This window comes from Garra rufa, chromosome 3, assembly GCF_049309525.1.
Source record: "Garra rufa chromosome 3, GarRuf1.0, whole genome shotgun sequence".
Lineage (NCBI taxonomy): Eukaryota > Metazoa > Chordata > Actinopteri > Cypriniformes > Cyprinidae > Garra > Garra rufa.
In genome coordinates, this window is record NC_133363.1 from 23,878,223 (window position 1) to 23,892,934 (window position 14,712).

General features: G+C 33.0%; 1 protein-coding gene across 4 annotated transcripts in view; it reads right to left on the minus strand.

Annotated features, from left to right (window-relative positions):
- armc9 (armadillo repeat containing 9) overlaps positions 1-13,631 on the minus strand; it is a 60,923-nt gene extending 47,292 nt beyond the window's left edge. For all 4 annotated transcript variants that reach the window (XM_073835838.1, XM_073835837.1, XM_073835836.1 and 1 more), the window contains exons 1-9: positions 13,497-13,631; positions 13,042-13,127; positions 12,827-12,952; positions 9,468-9,638; positions 9,090-9,245; positions 8,800-8,892; positions 5,337-5,361; positions 2,563-2,720; positions 2,353-2,451 (exon numbers count right to left, since the gene is read on the minus strand). In XM_073835838.1, the coding sequence (XP_073691939.1) occupies positions 2,353-2,451; positions 2,563-2,720; positions 5,337-5,361; positions 8,800-8,892; positions 9,090-9,245; positions 9,468-9,638; positions 12,827-12,952; positions 13,042-13,116 (903 nt within the window). In that variant the 5' untranslated portion in view covers positions 13,117-13,127; positions 13,497-13,631. The remainder of the gene's footprint in view (positions 1-2,352; positions 2,452-2,562; positions 2,721-5,336; positions 5,362-8,799; positions 8,893-9,089; positions 9,246-9,467; positions 9,639-12,826; positions 12,953-13,041; positions 13,128-13,496) is intronic.
- Between the last annotated feature and the right edge of the window lie 1,081 nt (positions 13,632-14,712).

Genomic DNA, 14,712 nt, shown 5'->3' on the forward strand with positions numbered 1-14,712 from the left:
GGTCAGAAAGCTCTTGGATTTTATAAAAATATCTACATTTGTGTTCTGAGGATGAACGAAGGTCTTACAAGTTTGGAATTACATAAGGGTGAGTAATTAATTAACAGAATTTTCATTTTTGGGTGAACAATTTCTTTAAGTTACTAAATCATGATAGAAACTGAAACCATTCGCATGTTTTTTTTTTTTGTTTGTTTAAAAGTGTGAGACACACAAAACAAGGTCTAAAGACAAGTTGAGAAAAATATGCAAAATCATTTTGTACTGAAAAATTAACTTTACTGAAGATTTTTTGCATTGTTACATTGTATGACAATTAAGCACATTTCCCTCCAAATTGTCATTACCTTAATGTAATTAAATAAACTGCTAATTACAGATTGGTAGTTTTTGTCACTTTAAATAATGCTGATTATGAGATAACTGGCTTTTTAATGCGAAAACACATCGCACCGCAGTCAAACATGTTCTTCCAGCACTTTTACTGTACATACTGTACCCCAAAAAAGCGGATCAAACTTGTTCTGTGTAATTGTCCCTAAGGCTTTGTTCTGACAGGACGGAAGATTTAGATTTTCTTTCTTCTGGCATAATACCAAACATTGCGACAGCAGAAAACCCAAGTTAAAAGAAATACTCTGTATTTCTAACATAACTTTTAAGGCAGTTCAGCACATTTAACTGTCCTGTCAAATTCAAATTCCATTCTCATTACCATAATGCGTCAAGATTTTATTTTTGAGACTGTAATGGCCATAATTCTCAATGGTGATTCATTACTGTAATAACACTAAAAATATATATTTTTTTAATTTAACTGACGACTGATTAATTAAAATTTATTTAAGCAAGAAATACTAACATAATCTACCAAAGCGCATTACGGTAATGACTTTTAATTTTCTATGCATTACGTTAACAACAGTTCGGAAGAAAATGTGCATAATGTTTTTAAATCTAAAGTCACAATGCAAAACTCTTAATAGTTCATGTTCATAGTTCAAATGTGTTCCATTGATGTATAGTTTGTTAGGATAGGACAATATTTGGCCGAGGTACAACTATTTGAAAATCTGAAATCTGAGGGTGCAAAATAATCAAAATATTGATAAAATCACCTTTAAAAGTTGTCCAAATGAAGTTCTTAGCAATGGATATTGCTAATAAAAAATTAAGCTTTGACATATTATTGGTATGAAATGTACAAAATATCTTCATGGAACATGATCTTAATATCCTAATGATTTTTGCCATAAAAGAAAAATTTATCATTTTGACCAATACAATGTATTTTTGGCTATTTCTACAAATATAGCCATGCTTCTTAAGACTGGTTTTGAGGTCCAGAGTGACAGGTCCAAACTCAGCAAAAAAAAAAAACGTCCCTTTTTCAGGACTGTGTATTTCAACAATAATGTTGTAAAAATCCAAATAACTTTACAGATCTTCATCGTAAAGGGTTTAAACAATGCTTTCCATGCATGTTCAATTAACCATAATCAATTAATTAACATGCACCTGTGGAATGGTCGTTAAGACCTTAACAGCTTACAGAAAGTAGGCATTTAAGGTCACAGTTCTAAAAACGCAGGACACTAAAGAGACTTGTCTATCGACTGTGAAAAACACCCAAAGAAAGATGCCCAGAGTCCCTGCTCATCTGCGTGAACGTGCATTAGGCATGCTGCAGGGAGGCATGAGGACTGCTGATGTGGCTAGGGCAATAAATTGCCATGTCCGCACTGTGAGACACCTAAAACAGCGCTTCATGGAGACAGGAAGGACAGGTGGTCTTCCACTGCGAGGATGATCAGGTGTAACAACACCTGCACAGGATCGTTACATCCAAATATCACACCTGCCCAACTGCCCGAGTCACACCAGGAACACACAATCCCTCCATCAGTGCTCAGACTGTCCGCAATAGGCTGAGAGAGGCTGGACTGAGGGCCTGTTGTAAGGCAGGTCCTTACCAGACATCACCAGCAACAACGCCGCCTATGGGCACAAACCCACCTACGCTGGACCAGACAGGAGTGGCAAAAAGTGCTCTTCACCGATGAGTCACGGTTTTTGTCTCACCAGGGGTGATGGACGGATTGAAAGTCAGAGGACGTTTCTTTTTTCGCTGAGTTTATATAGCAATATATAAACGCAAAATGCAATGAATATTAGTTCTATATACACTATCTGAACAAAGAGATCCGATTTTGCATTATTTTGCATTATTTGCGTAGTGTGAATATGCAAATAATATGAAACAAATATATTTAGATAAAGACTGGCACATTTGTCTCCAAAGCCAAATGCATGTAATTATATTGTTTGTGATCTGTGGAGGCAGTGACTCACGGTGCCGGGTCTGGTGAAGTCTACGCTCTGAGCAGCACTCTGTCTCATGTGACTGCTGAAGAGCCGCATACACACGCCTTGCAGGTACTCTGGGGAGATCTGCAAAACATCCGTCATGTTCCCTTAAGCATTTTAGCAGGAATCTAGTCACGCGTAATTATTGGCATTGTTGGAATTGTGCTCGTTATGTGTGAGTTGATGTTCGCTTGCCATCTTTCCACGGACTGTGGCCTCCAGCGAATCCACCAGCTCGGCTGTGACGCCAATGAGGTTGTGATGGTCGGCCTGCAGCTTGGCGAATCTCCTCATGTAGATGGCGGACTTCCGTTCCGCCTCGGTCAGATGGAGCTGCATTTGCTGAAACGCTTCTGGGAGACGAAACACACAGTCAAATAAGGGGTTGGTGAACACGCAAGATGCAAAAGAGCCACATCGCCACAGTACGGGAAGTTAACTTCCGAGTGTGACAGTGCAGTTTACCTTTGAACACTCACAAAAATCTGATTTTCCTCCTATTATGTAACATATATAAAAATATGAAGCAAAAAAAGTACATTTGTGACCCTGGACCACAAAACCAGTCATAAGGTTAAATTTGACAAAACTGAGATGTATACATCATATGAAAGCTCAATAAATAAGCTTTCTATTGATGTATGGTTTGTTAGGATAGGACAATATTTGACCGAGATACATCTATTTGAATATCTGGAATCTGAGGGTGCAAAAAAATCAAAATACTGAGAAAATCACCTTTAAAGTTGTCCAAATGAAGTTCTTAACAATGCATATTACTAATCAAAAATTACATTTTGATAGGTTTACAGTAGGAATTTTACAAAAAATCTTCATGGAACATGATCTTTACTTAATTTCCTAATGATTTTTGGCATAAAAGAAAAATCAGTAATTTTGACCCATACAATGTATTTTTGGCTATTGCTACAAATATACCCCAGCGACTTAAGACTGGTTTTGTGGTCCAGGGTCATATATTTGTTTGGTTTAACCTTAACTAATTGAGGACAAAATTATACATGCATCATTTAAAATATTACATGAAATAACATTATCTAGTATTATATTAAGATTAATAAAAAAAAAATAATAAAAAAAATAATTTTATAATTGTCCACAGTACTGTGTAATAAGAATTTACAATGTCGCTGGGGATTCAGGAGTAAAGCTACCTCCCATGTTTTGTGAACAATGATATTTTTATGACTTTTATTTTAGACAAATGCATATTTAATTTCATTTAAAATCATGTTGAAAAAAATATTTAGAACAAAATCGTAATGTGCAACATTTGTGTAATGGAGCATTTTCACAGAGACATAACATGCAAATAAAACAGCTAAATAATACAATTATTAGGGACAAAACTACACTGTGTGTGTAATTATTAGGCACGTTGATATTGTGGTCATATTTTTTTTTCCAAGCACATTTGACCAATTCCAAACCACATCAATCTTAATAACTACAATTCATTTTGTATTTGATTATTTATAAGTGATATATAATTGTCCATGAAGGCTGGAAGTGAAAAACTCCTTATATTCAGGTGTGCAGAATTATTAGGCGCATTTTCTTTTACAGATAAAATGAGCCAAAAAAAGAGATTTACCTCAGACTGAAAAGTCAAAAACTATTAAATGTCCAGGATGCAATACTAATGCAATACTGGAATTTGCAAAGTTAAGGCATGACCACCGGACAGATGCGTCTGCATTGTCAGAAAAAAACAGGTGGAGGACAAAAGATGCATGCTAATTGCAAAAAAGTAAGAATTAATGTTAAGAATTAGATATGAAACCATCAGGAACCATTTAGTGTCCAGCGCCACCGTTTTCCAGAACTGCAACCTACCTCGAGTCTCCAGAAGTGCAATGTGTCAGGTTCTCAGAGACTTTGCTTGGGCAAAAAATCCTAAAAAATGACCCTCAATTAATAAGAATAACATTCTGAAGTGTTGTGAAATACATGGAGACTGTTTTTTTATAGGCTTTATAGACATCCTCACATCCTCTTGTAGCACTCTTTCAAAAATATATTTTCCAGAATCTGGCAGTAAGTTTTAAGAGTTCATTTTGGTTTAGGATAGGAGATGGACTAAAACTGAAGTCCCAAAACTAACTGCCAGATTCTGGAGGATAAACTCGAAAGAGTGCTACAAGAGGATGTGGTGCTGGTCCTTCAAGAGCCACTCTCAACTCATCTGTCTATAAAGCCTAGAAAAAAAAAAACAGTCTCCATGTATTTCACAACACTTCAGAATGTTATTCTTATTAATTGAGGGTCATTTTTTAGGATTTTTTGCCCAAGCAAAGTCTCTTTTTTTAATAATTATTAAAAAAAAATCATTATTTAATATCGATCATGTTACAATAAAAATGTTTAAAACAAAATCATAATGTTTTTGTGATAAAGACAAGTTTTTGTGGTTTCCAGTCACATAAAACTTGAGGAATATTACTAAATAACACCTTTACTACAGGCAAAATTAGACATATTTTGCATAATGTTATGCCATAAATATAAACTTTATATTGAAGTGATTCATCTGAAAAACTAAATTACTTTAAGTCAAAGTAAAGTAAAATGGATTACATTGCGACTGGGGATTCAGGATTAAAGCTGCTTCCTCTATGTGCCTCTTTGTGACCAGTGACTTTTATACGCCACACCTTGTGACCAATACATTTTTATGACTTTTTCAGTCATTTTATTATAAATCTTTATGATTATTTTCAAAAATCATTATAAATAAAGCTATGAAAGTATTCAAAACAAAACTGTAACATCTCTGCAACTGGTGTCGTTTCATATGCAAGAAAAATCGTCTGATCTAATTATTGGGGACAGGATTTGACAGACTTGGATTCAATATCCAGTGCATTATTATATTATAATTGATCACATTTTGCATCCTGCCTACAATACTAGAGTAAAAATCTAGGAATTGCTTCAGAATAATTCACCTTTGTTGCCTTTTCCACCTTCGTTCTGGTTTTCGTGGAGTTAAGGAATCGTGCCAAAAAGCAATTTTTCATTTTTAATGGATTAACATCAGCCCTCTAACTACATCAAGAAAAAACATCCCAGTTTGCTCATCAAACACAACATTCACAGGACTTGCGTTCACAGTCCACAGCCCATTGTTCTGATACATATATGTATATTTTATGACAATGTAGAATGCATTTAGCTATTTTGGCCCTTGCAATGTTTAATCATTACGCAACCATAATCCTCAGGCTTTCCTGTATTACAAAAGAGATTTAGCCATTAATAGGTAAGGTGAGTTTATTATTTATTATTAAGTAAAACTTCAAGGCACACTGTTAAGCTGCTCAGGGCTATTTAAGGTTTCAGGTAAAACTATTTAAAAAAGATGATGAGTCATAGCATTTCCTGTTTCTAAGGCATTTATCGCTATTTATATTGGTTATAATTAGGTTCAGTGGTTTGAATATATCCCCAAACTCAACATGTTTCTATCTTTTTATAGGAAAATATTAATTATATTAATATTATATGTGACCCTGTACCACAAAACCAGTCTTAAGCAGCACAGGAACATTTGTAGTAATAGCCAACAATACATTGTATGGGTCAAAATGATCGATTTTTCTTTTAACGCCAAAAATCATTAGGATTATAAGTAAAGATCATGTTCCATGAAGGTATTTTGTACATTTTCTACTGTAAAATGTCAATTTTTGATTAGTGATATGCATTGCTAAGAACTTAATTTGCACAACTTTCTCAAGATTTTGATTTTTTTGCAACCTCAGATTCCAGATTTTCAAATAGTTTTATCTCAGCCAAATACTGTCCTATCCTAACAAACCATACATCAATAAAAAGCTTTCATATAATATATAAATCATAATTTCGAAAAATGTCCCCTTATGACTGGTTTTGTGGTCCCTTATATTAAACTGTGAGTCCATAAGACTTTTTTCAAAGCTAATGCTCACCAAGGTTGCATTTATTTAATCCAAAATACCATAAAAACAGTAATATTGTGAAATATTATTGCAATTTAAAAACACTGTTTTCTATTTGAGTGTGTTTTTAAATGTCATTTATTTCTGTAATGTAAAGCTGAATTTTCGGGGTCATTACAGCAGTTTTCAGTGTCACAGGATCCCTGAGAAATCATTCTGGTTTACTTTTCAAGAAACATTTCTGATTATCGTCAATGCAGAAAACAGTTGCTCTGCTTCATATTTCTGTGGAAATCACAATCAGAATTCTTTGGTAAACCTTTTGTAGCATTATAAATGTCTTTACTATAACTTTTGATCAATTTGATGCATCCTTAAAAAAGGTACTGCCTATACAAACACTTACAAAAACAGTAAAAGTTACAATAATATAATAATAATAAAACAGGTGCTTTATTTTCATTATCTCCATTATCTGACACTTTTATGTACTAAAGGCTATTGTTTGGTCGACCTGTAAAACACCTTAAAATGCGTCTTTAAATTGTTCATTTCAGCTTTACATGTCTGCCTTGATAGCTTTTTCTTTTCTTTTTATACACATGAATGTCTACTAAAAAGGCCACACGAAGAAGCATCTGCAATGAGATTTTCACTAAATCAATCAATAAAAGTTAACTATTTTCTTTGAGAAACCTTTTTAAGATAGGACCAATTTAATTATTACTCACAGAAGACATAATCAAGATTTACAATGTGACTGGGGATTCAGGCGTAAAGCTCAAATAGAGGCTTATAGAGTTTAGTGGCTGGCTAAATATTAACATAACTATAAATTGCATTGTCATTGAAGGTGTAACATATAAATTGCATAATACAACTCTGTTGGATGTTCTCATTGGTTTGTTAGGAAAGAAAGCTGTCAGCGAATTAATAAAAAAAAGCGCTGTTGCTTCCAGATCTCGATTTACTGAAAAATCACATTGTACTTGATGCAAAATTAAACTACATCAAATGAAATAAAAAATAATAATATTATTAAAAAAATTCCACTGAGAACATATATCTTCTTACATTTTTAACATAGACAAAGTATGATAAAGGTACAGCATCTTGGGTTTTTGCTAAGATGCTTGAGCACAGTAATCAAAGTTAAAATTTAAGAAGATTTTTATCACTCCATTTCATTTCTAGTTCTTTTGTAGTACACTTCCAGTCAAAAGTTTTAAACTGTAAGATTTTTAATGTTTTTTTTAAAGTCACTTCTGCTCACCAAGCCTGCGTTTATTTGATCCAAAGTACAGCAAAAACGGTACAATTTCGAAATATGTTAACTATTTAAAATAACTGCTTTTCATTTAAAAATATTTTTTTAAATGTAATTTATTCCTGTGATTTCAAAGCTGAATTTTCAGCATCATTACTCCGATCTTCAGTGTCACACGATCCTCCAGAAATCATTCTAATATTCTGATTTGCTGCAAAAAAATATTATTATTATTATTATTATTATTATTATTATTATGTCTTTATAATCACTTTTGATCAATTTAAAGCATCATTGTTAAATTAAAGTATTAATTTCTATAATTTCTCGCCATTTCTCATACTGACTCCAAGCCTGAATACTGTAGTGTATAATTCAATTCAATTCAATTCAATTCAAGTTTATTTGTATAGCGCTTTTCACAATACGAATCGTTGCAAAGCGCTGTACAAAAGTTTAGGCTACTACAATATATTTAGTAATTTTAATATTTAGTGGTGAATACTGTATGTCAAGTCGATGTACATATGATATAAATGTTAAAATCAGTAACTGTGTAATCAAACAGATGATGAACACTAATTGCAATGATTATGTGCTGTGATCAAACTTGTAAGAAAATTATGTAGTGCTGAATGTTGAATGTTGAATGTATAATAATGAATAATGCTACAAAAGCTTTTTATTTTAGATAAATGCTGGTCTTTAGATCTTTTTATTCATCCAAGAATCCTGAAAAAAGCACTCTACTGTTTAATATTGATAATAATAATAATAAAAATGTTTTTAAACAGCAAATCGGTATATTAGAAGTATTTCTGAAGAATCATGTGACACTGAAGACTTAAGTATTGATGCTGAAAATCCAGCTTTGAAATCACAGAAAAAACATTTTAAAATCATTCAAAGCAAAACCAGTTATTTTAAATAGTAAAAATATTTCAAAACGTTACCGTTTTTGCTGTACTTTGGATCAAATAAATGCAAGCTTGGTGAGTCGAAAAGACTTCTTTCAAAAACATTAAAAACCACTCGTAGGGTATACTGATTTTTTTTGCATAACACAATAATTGAAGTGGTTTTATTTTATATTTAATTACTATTTATTACTTTTGTTATTTCTATTCATTACTTTATTTCCAAGGGTTTTACAGGACTGTAAATTGTCATTTTAAAATGATTCAAGTATTTATATTATTACAGTAATATACACAAAAAGGATACATATAAAGTCAGAAGCCTTGGTGTGTTTGAAGCTTTCAGAGTCACTGAGAGAAACTTCTCCAGCCTTTCCCTCAACTCTGGCATCCAGGAATCCTATGATCCAGTAAAAACAATGACAGCATATGAAACTCTTGAGCATCAAGGACGTGCTCAGTGTAACTGAGATTTACTACACATACAATATAATACTTTAATATGCAGCAATATGAAGTGTAATACAACCTTTTCTAAGAACTGACCTCATTTTTTCTAACGATAATCAGGTGAATGTTAATGGATGTGTGTCAAACCTGGAAAAGCTCTTGGAAGGACGGATGTACGGTGGGATTGGGCACAAACGGCAGGGCGTAGAACGGCAGGAATTCGGTTGTCTGGCTCAGTGCCGCTCCTCTGGTTTCCAGATAGTGTTTGAAATGTGTAATCCTGCCGTCAAACTCTCCTTTATCCTGTATTACACAAATACATCTTTACATTAAACAAAAAACAATTTGCATCTTGACTAAAAGTTAATACCATGTTATTTAAATACTGATTTAAGGCATGTATTTGCCTGAACACGAGGTTTGCTTGAATGTTTGACTTTATGAGGACATCTGCTGGTCAAACAGAACACATGCATTGTAGATTTGTATATGCCTGTTCAGTTAATTATAAAAAAAGGCACTTACGTGACTTCCTACAGGTGATTTCAGTGGGTATATTGTAAAATGAATCTGTAGGTAGAATTCCAGTTTCTGAGCTACTGGATCACAATCGCGAATCTCCGGAGGAATGGTTTTAGCCCACAGCTCAGAGAATACTTTATAGTCACCATCATTAAAAGAGCTGAGAAAATCATCCTATTGGGGGAAAAACAAACAAGTTATGAAGCAGTGAATTAACCTTTTAGTTGCTTTTCATTTTTATATGCCTTTTTTTTTAAAATTAAATAAATACTGAGCAGTTTGGTAATATCAAAACCTATGTAACCATTTTTTAAGTGTATTGCAAAAATAACACATTTGTTATAAAATAATACATATGTTTCTTATTAAAATGCAGCAAAGTAATTTATAAAAACGAAGCATTTCACTTTTTAGAATTGTGTGTTATTTAGAATATTCTATTAAATTAAAATTAAAATACTGATATATCTTTTATTTTACGTTACTAAAAAAACACATTGTATAATTTACATCACATTATGCCATTAAAATAATGACTTTGTATTATTTAATATTATTTTCTTTTATTTAACTACTAGCCATTTTGTAATTTTTTTTTCATTATTTTTAAACATAATTATTTCATTTCTATCATGTTAAAATACAAATATTTAAAACAAACGCATGTTTTTGTGATACAGAAAATTATACATATTTATTTTTTATTACATATTTAGTGCATATTTTGAAATGTACAAGCTTAAGTTATTATATAAGGAATGCTTAAATTTTTATATGAAGATATAAAAATTTATAATAAATATAACTGCAAAGCAGTGATTGCGGGGCCAAGCACTAGGCAAGGGAAGCATCAGAACAAGTAATTAAAGCCATTTTAAGGTGATTTTAGTCAAAATGACCGAAAAATAACGTAGAGCTGTTTGTAATATGATTTAATGGCTTATCACTTTTGACCAACAGGTGGCGCTGTTATATGTTATATGTGGTGTGTTAAAGGTTGTATCAGCGATTTCTAGCCTAAAACATAAAGTGTCAAATTCAGCTGACCTTTATTCACGATCCGCTCGCTGCCTGCCCCATAAATTGTCTGTGAAAAAACCGCGTCTCTCTGGTCAGCCTAGGGTCCGAGATATGCCAAAAAAACAATCGGCGCTATCAACTATTCCACAGATAAACAAACCGTGTTCCAACCAATCAGCGTCAGGGGGTTCGTGTTGTGGACTTTCCTACTGGTGCAGGGATGTGAGGGAGGCGGAGCGAAAGTCCACAACACCAAACCCCTGACGCTGATTGGTTGGAACACTGTTTGTTTTTGCTGTGGAATGGTTGGTAGCACCGATTGTTTTTTTGGCATATCTCGGACCCTAGGCTGACCAGAGAGACGCGGTTTTTTCACAGACAATTTATGGGGCAGGCAGCGAGCGGATCGTGATGAAAGATCAGCTGAATTTTACACTTTATGTTTCAGGCTAGAAATCGCTGATACAACCTTTAAGTGTGACGTGACAATGACACACACAAACTTCGGTGTTATTATGTCAAAGCTTTGCAGAGATACAGCCTCAGAGTCATTTTGGCCTCAAGCCTAAAATTTGTAGCGCCGCTGTTTCATTTATCAACAAGAAATCCATAAATTTTTGTCAGCACAGTCTGAAGATGATCTGACTCGATTTTGGTGAAAATCGGTCGAATGGTCTAGATTCAGAACGAGTTTGTAAAAGCAGGCTTTCAATATGAATCAAAATGGTTTGGCCAACTGTGGTAATTGGTATCCATGTTGTCGGCATGACCCAAGGAATATTTTGAGATCAAAATAAAATCATCATCTCCAAAAAGCTTGTCGGCAGCAGGAAGCATGAAGTGCTCTGAAATTTCCTGGTAGACAGCTGCGTTGACTGTGGACTTGATAAAAGACAACGGACCCACAGCAGCAGAGGACATGCCCCCCAAACCATCACTGACTGTGGAAACTTCACACTTGACTTTAAGCAGCTCGACTTTTGTGCCTCTCCGGTCTTCCTCCAGACTCTGGGACCTTGATTTCCAAATTAAATGCAAAATTTGCTTTCATCTGAAAACAGGACTCGGGACCACTGGGCAACAGACCAGTACTTTTTCTCCTTAGCCCAGCACAGACGCTTCTGACGTTGTTTTTTGGTTCAGGAGTGAATTCTCCAGCTGTAAGCCTCAGTCCACTCCTAATGAAGCTCCACCAGATTTCTGAAGCGCCCTTGCTTGACAATCCTCTCAAGGCTACGGTCATCCCTGTCACTCGTGCACCTTTTCCAGCCACATTTTTCCCTTCCTCTTAACACTCTGTTAATATACTTCGATACTGCGCTCTGTGAGCATCCAGCTTCTTTTGCAATTGCCTTCTGAGACTTTTCCTCCTTATGGAGGGTGTTAATGATGGTCTTCTGCACAGCCGTCAAGTCAGCAGTCTTCCCCATGATTCTGAAGCCTATTAAGCCAGACTGAAACAATTTAAACTTTGCAGGTGGTTTGCGATAATTAGCTGACTAGGTTGGGACACAGGGAGCCTACAATGGCGAACTTTGTCATGATATTCTAATTTTGTGAAATACTGGATTTTCTTTTAAAATCTTTCATTCATAATCATTAAGATTTAACAGACTTTCTATAGACACATGGCACATGTTACTTTTCTCACCGCTGGCTAAGATAGACCAATCACATTCGTTTGAGATTTGTACGTCAGATTTTGCTTTAGAGATTGTGAACGGATCTCCGTTTTAGATATCATTCATTGACCGTCGCGTATTTAAATGATCATACTTTTTAGCGTACAAACGTCTTCACTAAGACCAAATATGTCTTGCAATGTTGAATAGGACTCAATCCCTCATTTGAGCTGCCAAACGCCCTCTGGAGGATTGCAACAAATAAAGGCTTGAAATATTTCACTTTGTCTGTAGTGAACTGATATAACATACAAGCTTCACTTTTTGAAACGAATTATTGAAGCAAATGGACTTTCCCTCCATATTCAAATTTTTTGGCACATCCCTGTAGTGGGAAAACCTGTTTGTGGCCATTTTACACACATTTTGCATACAGAAAAATAGTTTATCAAATCATATTGTCATATGTTTTAAAAGAATAGTAGAATCATCTTTATATAAAGTTTGGCATGAAAAATAATAACTTGTGATTTTTATTTGTGATTAAAACAAGAATTGTCTTTTCATGTCTATTCACGTACTTTGAAAGTATTGAATGAAACATAATTTTTCAAAGACTGCATTTTTCAATTTTGTTCTAATACTCTAAACAATGTAATGACATGAAAACACATTTTTTTTTCCTGGTTGTGAATAAATAAGATCAGAAAGCAGTCTCACGTGAATGCCGATGATTTTGGAGTCTCTCCTTGAGTGTCCTGCACTTTTAAGGGCAGGTTTTCCTTTGCGTCTGACCTCCTTTTCAAACACTTTCGCAGTCTCTTCAAACTCAGCAAACTTCAGATACTGCAAATCGTCGCATAATTGGTCAATTCATGGATATATTTGTGAAATATTATTTAAATAAAACAAGAAAAAAAGTCATGTGAGCCCACCTCGTTGATCATAGACAGCAGATCACTTTCACTTGCCAGATCCTCACCCATCTTTTGAGATTTTCCGGAGCTCATTGATCCACAATCTAATACATAAACGAATACATTTATTTTTAACACTGGGACAGGAAATATCAGATCTCAAGTTACTAATGTCATTGCTAAATACTAAATAGTATTTGTTAAAACATTTTGGCTCGTTAGAAATTGACACAAACCCAACAAAACACATTTGCTTAACAAATAAGTCACTTGAGAGGCGTTTTCATCTTCAGCTTGCAAACCAAACAAGCTAGTTATTCAGAAATGGTAAAACACTAAACGTGAATAACAAAGTGCTGAATAAACATATATAACGTTATCTTCAATGAACACAGTTAACGTTACGTTAGCTGGCATCAGCGTGCGCGTACTCGAGAGCCAGTTTACCGTTTAAAAACGATGACAGAACTCACCTCACTGTTAATAGTTCATGTGCAACTGTCGCTGAACATATCTGATGTGTTTTATGTCAAATCCGTAGAGATATGCAAGCTATTAAAGACGATTTCAGCAGGATAAACAAGAGCTGTTTGGCTAACTGTGATGGTAACCATGAGGAAGACGCTCACTCCTAGCAACCGCAACGGAACCGCCGGTTGCCGGAAATAAGTGTCGTAAAAGTTTTGTAGTTTTACGCGAGGTCAAATGTAGTCGTTTGTATTTTTGACATGAGAGGTGACAAAAAGGCAAGTTATTGTTTTTTTTTTTGGAGTGTGGAATTAGTATAATCGTATTTTTTATTTTTATTTTTTTCACGAAAAAAGCTAATAACACAATAGACTTCTTTAGACAATTTAATTTTTTTTTTTTTATTGTATGTATTGTATTTTTCTTTGAATGTTTGTAATCCTATGCAGGTAAAAAAAAAAGTTAAAGGAAATTTTTAAAACATTTAACTTCGCTATTAAATAAAAAAACCTTTTTAATTTAATTGTATTTAATGTTTTTTTTTTAATTAAAATAAATATTCTATTGTCATCTTTTTATTTAATGTTCTTATTGTAAAAACTAATAAATGGATTTTAAAAAATTATTATTTATTTATTTATTTTGTAGATTGTTTTGCAAATCAGAGTATTTACATTAATTGGTCTAAATTTACTTTTATTTTAATTTATTGATTTATTTTTTTAGTTATGTTTTTATATAAATATTTTATGTAAATACTACTTTAATATGAAATACTCTTTTTACTGTCATCTTTTTATTTAATTTCATTTATTTTTTTATTGTTAAAACTAATAAATACTTTAAAAAGGATGTTAAAAATTATTTTTTGTAGATTGTTTTGCATATCAGAGTATTTACATTATTTTATCTAAACTTACTTTTATTTTATTTTATTGATATAATTTTATTTTTAAATAAATGTTTTTTTAATGTAAATATTTATTATGCAAATACTACTTTATGTAGTAATGAAATAATATTTAAATTGTCATCTTTTTATTTAATGTTCTTATTGTAAAAACTAATAAATACTTTTAAATGGATGTAAATATATATATATATATATATATATATATATATATATATATATATATATATATATATTGATTTGATTGATTTTTTAAAGTTATCTTTTTATATAAATATTTTATTATATAAATACTACTTTAATAAGCAAAA